The sequence below is a fragment of the Erythrolamprus reginae genome, chromosome 1 (assembly GCF_031021105.1).
Source record: "Erythrolamprus reginae isolate rEryReg1 chromosome 1, rEryReg1.hap1, whole genome shotgun sequence".
Classification (NCBI taxonomy): Eukaryota; Metazoa; Chordata; class Lepidosauria; order Squamata; family Dipsadidae; genus Erythrolamprus; species Erythrolamprus reginae.
In genome coordinates, this window is record NC_091950.1 from 398,233,423 (window position 1) to 398,247,532 (window position 14,110).

Here is a 14,110-nt window from a genome sequence, read left to right on the forward strand (position 1 = left end):
TACTTTTAAAAAAATTTATTGTAGCTAAATTTCTAGCAAAATGAGCAAATGTATTTCAATAGGCTTCCCACCACCACCACCACTGGGTCATAGTGAGGGCAGGTCTTTTCAAACATAGAAACATAGAAACCTGACGGCAGAAAAAGACCTCATGGTCCATCTAGTCTGCCCTTATACTATTTTCTGTATTTTATCTTAGGATGGATATATGTTTATCCCAGGCATGTTTAAATTTAGTTACTGTGGATTTACCTACCACGTCTGCTGGAAGTTTGTTCCAAGGATCTACTACTCTTTCAGTAAAATAATATTTTCTCATGTTGCTTTTGATCTTTCCCCCAACTAACTTCAGATTGTGTCCCCTTGTTCTTGTGTTCACTTTCCTATTAAAAACACTTCCCTCCTGGACCTTATTTAACCCTTTAATATATTTAAATGTTTCGATCATGTCCCCCCTTTTCCTTCTGTCCTCCAGACTATACAGATTGAGTTCATTAAGTCTTTCCTGATACGTTTTATGCTTAAGACCTTCCACCATTCTTGTAGCCCGTCTTTGGACCCGTTCAATTTTGTCAATATCTTTTTGTAGGTGAGGTCTCCAGAACTGAACACAGTATTCCAAATGTGGTCTCACCAGCATTCTATATAGTGGGATCATAATCTCCCTCTTCCTGCTTGTTATACCTCTAGCTATGCAGCTAAGCATCCTACTTGCTTTCCCTACCGCCTGACTGCACTGTTCACCCATTTTTAGACCTTTTTAGATAGCCAATTCAAGCCAGGTGTGCCACAGGTAAAACTGTTGCAACAGATATTCAGAAAAAGAGGAAAAACTCACTCCACATTCCAGCATTGCGTGACTCATCAATCTTTTCAGGTACTTTTACGGAAGAAAATAAAAATAGCTTTAGGTCTGCTGTCCACAGATATGTCTCAAGACACCTCACTGATTTCAAGGGAATTTTAATTAGAAAAACAGGGTGCTGGGTTTTTTTAATTGGCCGGGGGTTGGCTTGAAGGTAACACAGATGATCACGCCCTATGAGCAAGCAAAAATAGCTAACAAAGTGTGGACTGTGATCATTCTGGGTGCTGTGAGAACTGCAAAACTTGTGGCCACAGCTGTCTACATCTGGATTACAATGAGAAATGGAAGGATGCATGTGGGTGAAAAGTGAAATTACAGGTGGTCCTGACTTAACAATCAGTTGCTTTGTAACTATTCAAAGTTAGATGTAATTCCAGGCCCAATTATGATCCTAAGTCACGGATCGCCTGTCTCTCTCTCTCTGAGAGATATGAGAAGGATAAATTAATACAATGGTACCTCTACCTAAGAACGCCTCTACTTAAGAACTTTTCTAGATAAGAATTATAACCTTTCCATTTGTGGATTTTCTCAGTATCTGGCTGAACGCTAACAAAATAGAAGAGTGGACTAAATAATCTCTTCCTGATCTGATCTTCCAAATGGAGATTAGATAGAGTTTAGAATGTAATAACAGTGGTACCTCTACCTAAGAACTCCTCTACTTAAGATAAGAAGGATAAGAACCGGTGTTCAAGATTTTTTTGCCTTTTCTTAAGAACCCTGTTCTACTTAAGAACCCAAGCCCGAAAAAATTTCCCAGGAAATTTGAGAGTGGTACGAAGGCCAGGCCAGTTTCCTGCCATTCCCCCTGGGTTTCTCTTGCGTCAGATATATGGAAGCCGCGTGCTCCTCCTTGCCACCTGAGTCCCCCCCCCCTTTTTTTAAAGCCTTAATATTTTGGAATTTTTTGATTCCCCTTACCTCACCTTCTTCCTTCAGCAGCGACTGCCGTCCTCTTCTACCTCCTCCTCCTCCCACCCAAATTCCGAGCTTTTATTTCTTTCCTAATGGGTTTGCACGCATTATTTGCTTTTACATTGATTCCTATGGGGAAAATTGCTTCTACTTAAAAACATTTCTACTTAAGAACCTGGTCAAAGAACGAATTAAGTTCTTAAGTAGAGGTACCACTGCATATCTACCCTGCTTTTTAAGGGACGCGGTGACTCAATGGCTAAGACGCTGAGCTTGTTGCTCAAAAGGTTGGCAGTTTCAACGGTTCAAATCTCTAATGCCGCGTAACGGAGTGAGCTCCCATTACTTGTCCCAGCTTCTGCCAACTTAGCAGTTGAAAAGCACATAAAAAATGCAAGTAGAAAAATAGGGATCGTTTTAGTGGGAAGGTAACAACGCTCCATACTCCTTTGGCATTTAATCATGCTGGCCATATGACTATGGAGAAGTCTTCAGACAGCACTGGCTCTTCGGCTTAGAAATGGAGATGAGCACCACCCCTAAAGCTGGAAATGACCAACACACATGGGAGGGAACCTTTACTTTTTACCTGCCTTTTAAAAAGCATATAACTTACCATTTTCTTTTGGGTAGAATGAAAGGAAAAAAAACCCACTTTGGATATCCCCAAGAGAAATAGAAGTCTCAAATTTTATGCAACACTTTCTGATGTTAGTGTACAAACCCATAATTCTGATTGTATTCTAGCTCTGACTTTAAAAGGGTCCAATTTTTTAAAAGGTGTCAGCATCCGGAGATGTCCTTTATTTTGTTTTTTCGTTGGAATCTTGTGTCCACTGGGTCAAAGCCTCTTTCCTTAGCTCCAAACACCGCCCAAGGAGGAGTCGGTGCTACATAGTCAGCAGAAGTGAATGTTTTAATTCCTCCGCTCTGTTCGTATTCATGGACCAATTCTTGAAAGCGATCATAGTCAATCCAGGTGTGCCATTTTCCTTCAATCTTGAACTAAAGGAGACATATGTTTGTGATAATAGAGGGGTGGGGGTTTTTTGGTTTTTTTTAAAGAAGGGGCTTGTTCTAAACATATTTACTGTAATACAGTGATACCTCGTCTTACGAACTTAATTGGTTCCAGGAGGTTCATAAGGTGAAAAGTTCGTAAGACGAAACAATGTTTCCCATAGGAAACAATGTAAAACGGATTAATGTGTGAAAGGAAAAAAAAATTGCAAAAACGGCGCTGGTCGCCGCCGCTCAACTGTCACCTTTTGAAACAGCCGGGCACTTCTCGTCGTTCTCCCAAATGCCGAACCCGAAAAGTTTGGCAAAAGTTCAGGTTCGGCGTTTGGGTTCGGGAGGTCGCCGAGAAGCGCCGCCGCCCGGCTGTCACCTTTGCAGAAGAGCCATGGAGCTGTCGGCCGGTCGGGACGCTCAAACGGAGGTGGGGAATCCCAATAGGGAATTCCATGGGCGGAGCTTTGATGTCACGGAGATCTCCTTCCTAGAGTCCACGTTTCGGCTGGCCAGGAAGGATGTCTCCGCCCATGGAATTCCCTATTGGGATTCCCTACCTCCGTTTGAGCCTCCCGACCGGCCGACAGTTCCACGCTCTTCTGTAAAAGGTGACAGCCCGGCGGCGCCACTTCTCGGCGGCCTCCCGGACCTAAACCCGAACTTTTGCCGAACTTCCGGGTTCGGCATTCAGGAGAACGCTGAGAAGCCCCCCGGCTGTTTCAAAAGGTGACAGCCAGGCGGCGGCGCTTCTCGGTGACCTCCCGAACCCGAACTTTTGCCGAACTTACGGGTTCGGCATTCCGGAGAATGCCGAGAAGCCCCCTGGCTGTTTCAAAACATGACAGCCGGGCGGCGGTACTTCTCAGCGGTCTTACGAACCCGAACACCGAACCCGAACTTTTGCCGAACTTCCGGGTTTGGCGTTCGCGGTGGCGGGTTCGTAAGGCGAAAAAAGTTCGTAAGAAAAGGCACAAAAATCCCAAACCCCGGGTTCGTATCTCAAAAAGTTAGTAAAACAAGGGGTTCGTATCACAAGGTACTACTGTATATTGATTCAGTCAAAACTCTGAAACAAAACACTCGGCCAATTTTCTCCAAGCTGATTACTCTTCATATGTAGAAATATCAATCCCCAGAATTCTACCGCTAGCATGACTATTGTCAAGAATTCTAGAAGCTAAAATCCATACATCTGGAATTCAGAAATAGTGGAATTTCTGAATTATTTGCTTTTACATTGATTCCTATGGGAAAAATTGCTCCTTCTTACAAACTTTTCTACTTAAGAACCTAGTCACGGAACGAATTAAGTTCGTAAGTAGAGGTACCACTGTACATATTTCTAACTTCCTAAACCAGACGTTTCAGGAAAAGGCATGGAGGGGTTTAGGATTACCTTCTTGTTGGCAATGAGGAGACAGTTGGAGTGCTCGTGTTCGCTGGCAATTTCATAGTCTGGGAGGAGGTCAGCCAGCTCTTGCACAAAACGCTTCACTTCTTCATGCCAAGGGACATTGGCCATGGTGAGGTTGCTGGCTGAACTTTCCCCACAGTAGGTCACGCCCTGTTGAAGAAGCATTTATTTAAGCTTAGAGCCCTCGACTTCTCTCACATTCATTTTTTGGGGGGGGGTTTCTCCGAAAAAACATTTTGGTGTAGACAATAGCAGGTTGCACCCGGTAGGGCTGGGATCTGGGTTTTGGTAGTGGAAATTGACATGTGCACGCATTTCCGCGCCCCCGATGCATGCATGCACATGCACACGTGAGATTTGGCTTCTGTGCATGCACAGCAAGCAAAATCACACATGAGGACGCTCTCTCGCGTGAGATTTTGGAAGTGTGGAAGTGATGTGTCAGTGCCTGGAGGCTGTTGGGGTCTAGATGGATGTCAACAGACTCAAACTCAACCCTGATAAGACGGAGTGACTGTGGGTTTTGCCTCCCAAGGACAATTCCATCTGCCTGTCCATTATTCTGGCGGGGGAATTACTGACCCCCTCAGAGAGGGTCCGCAACTTGGGCATCCTCCTCGATCCACAGCTCACATTAGAGAACCATCTTTCAGCTGTGGCGAGGGGGGGCGTTTGCCCAGGTTTGCCTGGTGCACCTATTTGGACCGGGACTCACTGCTCACAGTCACTCATGCCCTCATCTCCTCGAGGTTCGACTACTGTAATGCTCCCTTTGAAGAATGTTCTGAAACTTCAGATCGTGCAGAATGCAGCTGCGAGAGCAATCATGGGCTTCCCTAGGTATGCCCATGTCACACCAACACTCCGCAGTCTGCATTGGTTGCCGATCAGTTTTCGGTCACAATTCAAAGTGTTGGTTCTGACCTATAAAAGCCCTTCATGGCATTGGACCAGAATATCTCCGGGACCGCCTTCTGCCGCACGAATCCCAGCGACCAGTTTGGTCCCACAGGGTTGGCCTTCTCCAGGTCCCGTCGTCTAAACAATGTTGGCTGGCGGGACCCAGGGGAAGAGCCTTCTCTGTGGCGGCCCCGACCCTTGCCTTTTGTAAACTCCTTAAAACCCACCTCTGCCGTCAGGCATGGGGAAATTGAGACATCTCCCCCAGGCCTATATAATTTATGCATGGTATGCTGTGTGTATGTTTTTTAAAGTTATGGGTTTTTAGATTTTTTAAGTACAGTATTAGATTTGTACTGTACATTGTTCTTTATTATTGTTGTGAGCCTCCCCGAGTCTGCAGAGAGGGGCGGCATACAAATCTAATAAATAATAATGATAATAATTTTGCTGATTGTCAGTGTTTTTTGCTTCTGCGCACACACGGAAGGAAGCCCACCCTAACGATCAACAGCTCACCTTAACCTCTATGAAATCTGGCTTGCCAAGAGACACCAAGTCTGAGTAAGCTTTCAGCTCCTCTACATTCCAAGCTTTCACCAGGGTTAACCGGTATACGGTGCGCTGACGCTAAAAAAAAAAAAAGTTGGGGAGAGCAGTTTTCAATTACAACGTGCAATAGTAAATACAAATAGAATTTATACATGGTATGCTTGTATGTATGAGTGGTTATTTAAATGGGGTTTTTTTAGATTATTTTTAATATTAGATTTGTTTATATTGTCTTTTTATATTGTTGTTAGCCGCCCCGAGTCTTCGGACAGGGGCGGCATGCAAATCTAATCAATACAAATACAAATACAAAATAAAAGGATATGAGTAGAACTGTACATCTGGATGCAGAGTGTGAGATCGAAATCACACAACTGGTGCCAAATTTAGCATCAGGTTTTCAACTGAAAAGAACACTAAGCCAATCAATCTGAATACAAATTTATTTTAGTTATGACGGTTCACTATAATTTGAATTTTTGTACCCAAAAGAATGCAATTGATAAAGTTTTTGATGATGTTACGAATCATAGAAAAGATCCACAATTATTTCAATGTCAAGGGGGAACCCGACTCTCTGGAACCAGCTCCCCCCGGAGATTAGAACTGCCCCCACCCTCCTTGCCTTCCGTAAACTCCTTAAAACTCACCTCTGCTGTAAGGCATGGGGGAATTGAGGCATTCCCCCTCCCTCCCCGCCAGGCTTATATAATTTATGTATGGTGTGTCTGTGTGTATGTCTGATTTAATAATGGGTTTTTTAAAATGTTTTTTAAATTTATTAGATTTGTTATGAATTGTCTTATTGTATGCTGTGAGCCGCCCCGAGTCTACGGAGAGGGGCGGCATACAAATCTAATTAATAATAATAATAATAATAATAATAATAATAATAATAATAATAATTTGAATGCCATACCTTTTCAGCTAAGGCTTGCAAGCTATCTAGAAAACGCTGCCAAAAGTCTTTAAAGAGAGGTCGGTCAATCTTCTTCAGACTATCTTTGGTGCTGGCATCCACACTGACATACAACTGTGTTACAGGCTGGAGATTCCTGTGGGTGAGGCAACAGTGAAGCTCTGAAACTGTGAAATGTTGTTATTAAAATTTGTTGTGTTAATATTCCATGTATCTTCGATGGCAGCTGCTCTGGATTTCAGATTATTTCCAAGAGCATGTGTGACATTGAGGTCCAAAGCAGGGCAGTGTAGATATACAAAGCTGTTCTTTATCTAACTTCGGGCATCTAGCTTAATAGAGAATAAATAAAAAATGTAAACCTTGAGACCATGCATACTCTCCAAAATATGTTGTTGTACTCCTCGGTCTCTCCAAACATGACTATCAATTTACAATTTTCAGAGAGACAGATGGGTGGAATTTATTAAGTAAGGAAATAACCATACCAACTGTATTTAATTGATTTAATTTTAAGTTCACTCAAAGTCAATTATTGTCCAAGCTACAGCCATTACTTTATCTTTGGGCCTGCTCACTTCTCATAATTGGATTTCAGATGTGTTTTGTTTATTTTTATTTTTTTTACATGTTGTGAGTAGTGTTGGGCGAACCAAACCCACACAATTCGGGTCCGTACCGAATTTTGTGGTGTTCGGCATGCCGGACCCGAACCCGAATTTTTTAAAAAAATTGTGCTCTGGTTCGGCGTTTGTGCCGAACACCGTGAAAGCCACCGCCCGGCTGAGAAGAGGAGGAGGAGCCAGGCGCAGGTGGTGGCGGAGGAAGGCAAACACCTGGGAGCTGTCGGCCGGTCGGGAGGATGGGAGGGAGGCACAAAAAAAGCTGGGGAATCCCTCCCACGAAGAGATTCCGGGAGCGGAGCTTTGACGTCATGTATACTGGCAGGTTGCTAAGGACGCCAAGGTGATCACTTCCTGGCTTCCATGGAATCCAGGAAGTGATCACCTTGGCGTCCTTAGCAACCTGCTGGTATACGTGATGTCAAAGCTCCGCCCCCGGAATCTCTTCGTGGGATTTCCCAGCTCCTTCAAAGGGAGGACTTTTCACGTAAAAACAAACATTTTTATTTTTACGAAAAAGGACGCCGCAGCGGCGCTGCAAGCAAGGGGCGGTCCTTTCACGTAAAAATAAAGCGCCCTTTTCTTGCAGCACCCCTGCGGCGTCCTTTTTCGTAAAAATAAAAATAAATAAAAATTAAAAATCCGTAAAAATAAAAAACAATGGGATTCCGGGGGCGGAGCATTGGCGCCACGGACTGTTTGGGTTCAGGTTCGTCCGAACTTTGCATGAAGTTCGTCCGAACTTGCCGAACCTGAACACTGTTGGGTTCGCCCATCACTAGTTGTGAGTCGCCCCAAGTCCACGGAGAGGGGCGGCATACAAATCTAATTAATATATAAGTAATGAATCTCCCAGCACAATATCCCAATTGTAGGCTGAGGTAACAGAGCTAAAGGGGACCATGGAGGTCTTTTATTGTCCAATCCCCCTCCTCAGGCAGGAAACCTGATATGATTTCAGACAAATGGCTATCTGGTCTCTTTGCAGCACCAACAAATGGGAAGGAAGAAGTACAATTTCTTAGGATCATCACCTAATTTCTTCTGGAAACTGAGCATTTGTAACCAAAAAACTTGAAATGTTGCGATGATGCAGCAGCTTCAGGAACTGGTTGATCTCGGGGTACATGATTGGCTCCCCAACAAGGGACAGTGCACAATGCTTGGCCTCCATCCCTTCTCTGAATCGATCGTCTCTCACGCCAGGGACTCCTAAAAACAGAATAAAGTCGTGTCCAAGAGCTGAGGACTGGATTGAACGACTGAGGAACGTCACCAGGGAAGCGGATCCTCAGAAAATTCAACCCAATCTATACAAGTTATGAGTCTAGAAGACTGCAGGCAACCCATCTCCCCCTCTCTGCAGTCTTCTTAGTTGGGTTGGCAATGTATATAAACCAACAATATGTGTTATAACTAAGCTATGTCTATTTAGCTGAGGTGTTGCAGATTGCCACAAGATGGAGCTAGAGTTCATAGCTTCTTTCTTTGAGTCACAGTCTTTGTTTCTCTTTGTCTGGCTACTTACTGTTAATGGCTACTTGCTGTTAGGTATGTTCTGCAATCTCTCTGTATTGTAGTCATGTATTATAGCTAATATGTGTTCAGGCTTGATATCTTTGTTTACTGATTATGAGAAAGACAATTGGTGCTATGTACTTGGTAATATTTGGATTGTTATTCTGACTTATTATGTGTATGACTTAGAAACATAGAATCATAGAAGTCTGACGGCAGAAAAAGACCTCATGATCCATCTAGTCTGCCCTTATACTATTTTCTGTATTTTATCTTAGGATGGATATATGTTTATCCCAGGCATGTTTAAATTCAGTTACTGTGGATTTACCAACCACGTCTGCTGGAAGTTTGTTCCAAGGATCCACTACTCTTTTTCAGTAAAATAATATTTTCTCATGTTGCTTTTGATCTTTCTCCCAACTAACTTCAGATTGTGTCCCCTTGTTCTTGTGTTCCCTTTCCTATTAAAAACACTTCCCTCCTGAACCTTATTTAACCCTTTGACATATTTAAATGTTTCGATCATGCCCCCCCCCTTTTCCTTCTCTCCTCCAGACTATACAGATTGAGTTCATGAAGTCTTTCCTGATACGTTTTATGCTTAAGACCTTCCACCATTCTTGTAGTCCGTCTTTGGACCTGTTCAATTTTGTCAATATCTTTTTGTAGGTGAGGTCTCCAGAACTGAACACAGTATTCCAAATGTGGTCTCACCAGCGCTCTATATAGCGGGATCATAATCTCCCTCTTCCTGCTTGTTATACCTCTAGCTATGCAGCCAAGCATCCTACTTGCTTTCCCTACCGCCTGACTGATAAACTTTAGACTGTTTATCTCAACATGTTATTTCTCAAAGTAAACTTTAATTCAAGTTAGTGTAGCTGTGTGTGGCTGAATAGTTATTCACAACTAATCTAAACATTTCTGTGTATGCACAACCTTGGTAAACAAGGATTACTCTGCTCATACATTAACAAGCTCTAATATAATACAAGCATATTTAAAAGAGGCTCTCTTCCCTCGTATGTCAGTCACTAAGAGATTTCTATATTCCAGATCCAATTTTTTTTAAAAAAAAATCACACCTAAAGGATCCTCACCTACCTTTAAACTGTTTGATCAAGTTCTGATGGTTCTCAATGGCTTCCTTCAGGATCATTTCTGGCTGGTCCATCTTCCATCGCCACTCTGTGCCAACTGGATTCGTGTGGTGTCTGAAAAATAGAAATGTATAATTTAATAATATTTTATTGTCATTGTATGTATATACACAGTAGAAACATAGAAACATAGAAGACTGACGGCAGAAAAAGACCTCATGGTCCATCTAGTCTGCCCTTATACTATTTCCTGTATTTTATCTTACAATGGATATATGTTTATCCCAGGCATGTTTAAATTCAGTTACTGTGGATTTACCAATCACGTCTGTTGGAAGTTTGTTCCAAGGAGCTACTACTCTTTCAGTAAAATAATATTTTCTCAGTATATCCATCCAACAAAATTCACACCATGCCTGAAGACCAGGCCCAACACATATAACAATCCCAGAACAGGCCACCACCCGCCACAAATTCCCCATCCTGAACCACCCAAACATCCACACTGTCAAGCATCCAAACTAAATCAGAGTCCAAGTGAAAGTGCTCCTCAAAATTCCAATTTATTGCCAGAGCCATCCTGGCACCTACACTGGGAAACCTGAATCTTAAGTTTCCCTCTCAGTTGAAAGTTCACACCCCTTGTCCCCCACCCACAAACTTGTCATGTTGCCCATTCAGATTGTGCCTCTGCTTCCGCCCAGGTAGGTGGGCATAGGATGGCCTTGAACCACTCGAAAGAATGCTTTGTGGCTGCCTCTGATTATTCACCCCACCAAAGTTCCCATAAACATCAGGCCTTCTATAGATAGTGTGGCAAGCTGTAAATTTATCACCAACTTCTAAACCAGCTTGCCACACACAACAGACCAAATATTGCTGTCCAACAACTCACTGATGGTGACCCTTTAGGTTATTGTTGAATGCAATTATAGCTCTGGGATAAAAACTATTCAGAAAATGTGTGGTCCCAGTTTTAATTGTTCTGTATCTTCTGCCTGAAGGCAAAAGTCCAAAAAGGGCTGATAGCTGGAGCCCAATATTTTGGGCAGTTTTAATGATTTCTTGTAGAGCTTTTTTGTCCACTTCCAAGCTGCTCCCATGCATTGCAAGAATGCCCTATGTCAAGACATTCTCAAGGGTGCCACGATAGTAGGACAGCAGCATTCTCTGGAAGTAATAGCCTCTTTTGTGCCTTCTTCACAAGCATGTGAAACAATGCTTAATTAAGAAACAATGCTATCTACCTTAGAATTAATCTGACAGTTTAAGGCTTTTTTGATCATTTGTCTCTTGGTAGAATCAATCCCAGAGTGCAAGTCTGATGTAGTAGTTAAGGCATCAAGCTAGAAACCATAAGATTGTGACTTGTAGTCCTTAGACATGAAGCCAGTTGGGTAACCTTGGTCCAGTCAAGCTCCTTCAACCCTAGAAAACAAACAATGGCAACCCATTTCCAAAATCTTGCCAAAAAACCCACAGGGACCTGTCCAGGTAGCCATCAAAGTTCTACTCTGACTTGGAGGCACAAATAATTGAACTGCAGAGAGGGGCAGCATACAAATCTAATAAATTATTATTATTATTATTATTATTATTATTATTATTATTATTATTATTATTATTATGTCAATACAACACAGCAAACGAGATCACTATGCTGGATTTCGTATTTCATCACCAGTCGGGCACTTCCCAAGCACCTAGGACTGTGTGATGTAGCGGCGAATAATGTTTGCCGATCCCAGTGAAGCGGCCTTTTGCAATTGACAGATGGAGATTTTGTCAATTCCGATGGTTTTCAAATGTCCGCTGAGATCCTTTGGCACTACGCCCAGCGTGCCAAGTACCACTGGGACCACTTTCACTGGCTTATGCCAGAGTCGTTGCAGCTCGATTTTTAGATCTTCATATTTCACTAATTTCTCTAGCTGCTTCTCCTTAATTCTGCTGTCCCCTGGGATTGCGATGTCGATGATCCATACTTTTTTTTTCTCCACAATCAGGATGTCTGGTGTGTTATGCTTCATAATTCAGTCAGCCTGAAGTCGGAAGTCCCACAGTAGTTTTGCTTACTCATTTTCGACCACTTTTTCGGGCTTATGATCCCACCAGTTCTTTGCCACTGGTAAATGGTAGTTCCGGCACAAGTTCCAGTGGATCACCTGTGCCACAGCATCATGTCTATGCTTGTAGTCAGTCTGTGCGATCTTTTTTGCAGCAGCTGAGTATGTGATCGATTGTTTCATCTGTTTCTTTACAGAGTCTGCACTTTGGATTGTCTGTTGATTTTTCAATTCTGGCTTTGACAGCATTTCTTCTAATGGCCTGTTCTTGTGCCACCAGTATTAGTCCTTCTGTCTCCTTTTTGAGTGTTCCACTTGTAAGCCATGACCAGGTCTTTTCTTTATCCACTTTGCCATCAATTTTCCCCAAGAACTGACCATACAATGCCTTGTTCCGCCAACTGTCCATATGACATTGAATTACAGTTTTTCTATACTGGTCATTATTATTATTATTATTATTATTATTATTATTATTATTATTATTATTATTATTATTTTTGCTTAAAAAAATTCAATCCCAGATCTTTACCTCCAACAGAAGACACATTTATTAGCACAAGCCAAGCTCGGTGTTGTCTCCATACAGCGGTGGCTTTCAATGCCGTAAAAAGTGTGCTTGTAACAGCCTCCTCTCCCACGAAGCATCGACTATCAGACACATATAAACAATGACAAAATAAATAACGGTAGCCTCAGGAAAGTGCTGCTATCACAAGCATTTACCTTATACAATGGTATTTTTAAAATGAAATTTCTTTATTTCTTTATTTTATTTATTAGATTTGCATTATTTATAATAATTCTAAATTATTCTTAAACTATGATCCTATTTTCGGAATGAGAAGAAAGGCAGAAGATAAACCAAATTTTAAAAATAATAATAATTCTTGCTGGCACTAAATATTAAACAGTGTTTTCTACTGGAGAAAAAAAGTACACTAATTTTCAGAGTATAAGGTGCATCTTTTTCCCTCCTAAAAGAGGGTGAAAATCTGGGTGTATCTTATACACCAAATGTAGTCCTGCCCAGCCTCTCAAACGGAGCTATTGGAGGCTGAAAAAGCAGCCTCTGAAATGGAGCTTTGCAAGGCTGAAAATAACCTCTCAAACAGAGCTCTGCAAGGCTAATACAGTGTTCCCTCGATTTTCACGGGTTCAAACTTCGCAAATAGCCTATACCAAGGTTTTTCAAAAAATATTAATTAAAAAAATACTTTGCGGGTTTTTTTCCTATACCATGGTTTTTCTGCCCGATGACGTCATATGTCATCGCCAAACTTTCGTCTGCCATTGCTGATTGGCTGAAATCTCAGCCAATCAGCGTTGTTATCACATAACCAAAAAAATATTGTTAATAAATAATTATGTTTATAAATATCAAGATCACTAAGTGTCTTATTCAATGGTGAGTACCAGTAATAATAGTGAGTAAATGGTTGTTAAGGGAATGGGAAACTGTAATTTAGGAGTTTAAAGTGTTAAGGGAAGGCTTGTGATACTGTTCATAGCCAAAAATAGTGTATTTACTTCCGCATCTCTACTTCGCGGAAATTCGACTTTCGCAGGCGGTCTCGGAACACATCCCCCGTGAAAATCAAGGGTACACTGTACAACTTTTCCAAGCTGTTTGTGTTAGTATGTCTCGGTGCAGCTCTGTGCGAAACCTTCGACATACAATCAGCAGAGTTGCTGCAGTGGTGTAGATAATGTGGGCTAGCCAGTTAAAGACTCGGACTTAGTAAGGACACTATCCAGATAGATGTCGGAAGGCAGAACTTTTTTTTTCTTATTTCCCCCCCAAAAAATTAAGGTGAGTTTTATAGTCCGAAAAATACAGTATTCTGTAATGTGGGACCATTGCAAAATAAAGTAAAGGGACCCCACTGAAGCTGAGTGCAGCTCCTGTTAACCTCAATAGTCATCCCATCCAATTATTATTATTTTACAGCTTTTATGGCCCATCCTGATCAAAAGACAATGTGTGGGCTGAAATGCATTAAAGATATGCAAAATAACAATAGATATTGCATCGCAATGAACATCAATAATTTTTGTGTTAAGACGTTATCATCATCATGATTAGGTTATTGAGGGACCATCTCATCCCACCAGGATTGGCCTGTCCCATTCATGCCGGGAGAGCATAACAGGTCGTGCAGAATGCAGCTGCGAGAGCAATCATGGGCTTCCCCAAATATGCCCATGTTACACC

At 42.1% G+C, this 14,110-nt stretch overlaps 1 protein-coding gene across 1 annotated transcript in view; it reads right to left on the reverse strand.

The window, feature by feature from the left end:
- The window catches only part of TYW1 (tRNA-yW synthesizing protein 1 homolog), a 35,367-nt gene continuing 21,257 nt past the window's right edge, over positions 1–14,110 (reverse strand). The window contains exons 10-16 of the mRNA XM_070735109.1: positions 12,428–12,546; positions 9,834–9,943; positions 8,243–8,420; positions 6,586–6,721; positions 5,634–5,744; positions 4,197–4,364; positions 1–2,791 (exon numbers count right to left, since the gene is read on the reverse strand). Of these exons, the coding sequence (XP_070591210.1) occupies positions 2,570–2,791; positions 4,197–4,364; positions 5,634–5,744; positions 6,586–6,721; positions 8,243–8,420; positions 9,834–9,943; positions 12,428–12,546 (1,044 nt within the window). The 3' untranslated portion in view covers positions 1–2,569. The remainder of the gene's footprint in view (positions 2,792–4,196; positions 4,365–5,633; positions 5,745–6,585; positions 6,722–8,242; positions 8,421–9,833; positions 9,944–12,427; positions 12,547–14,110) is intronic.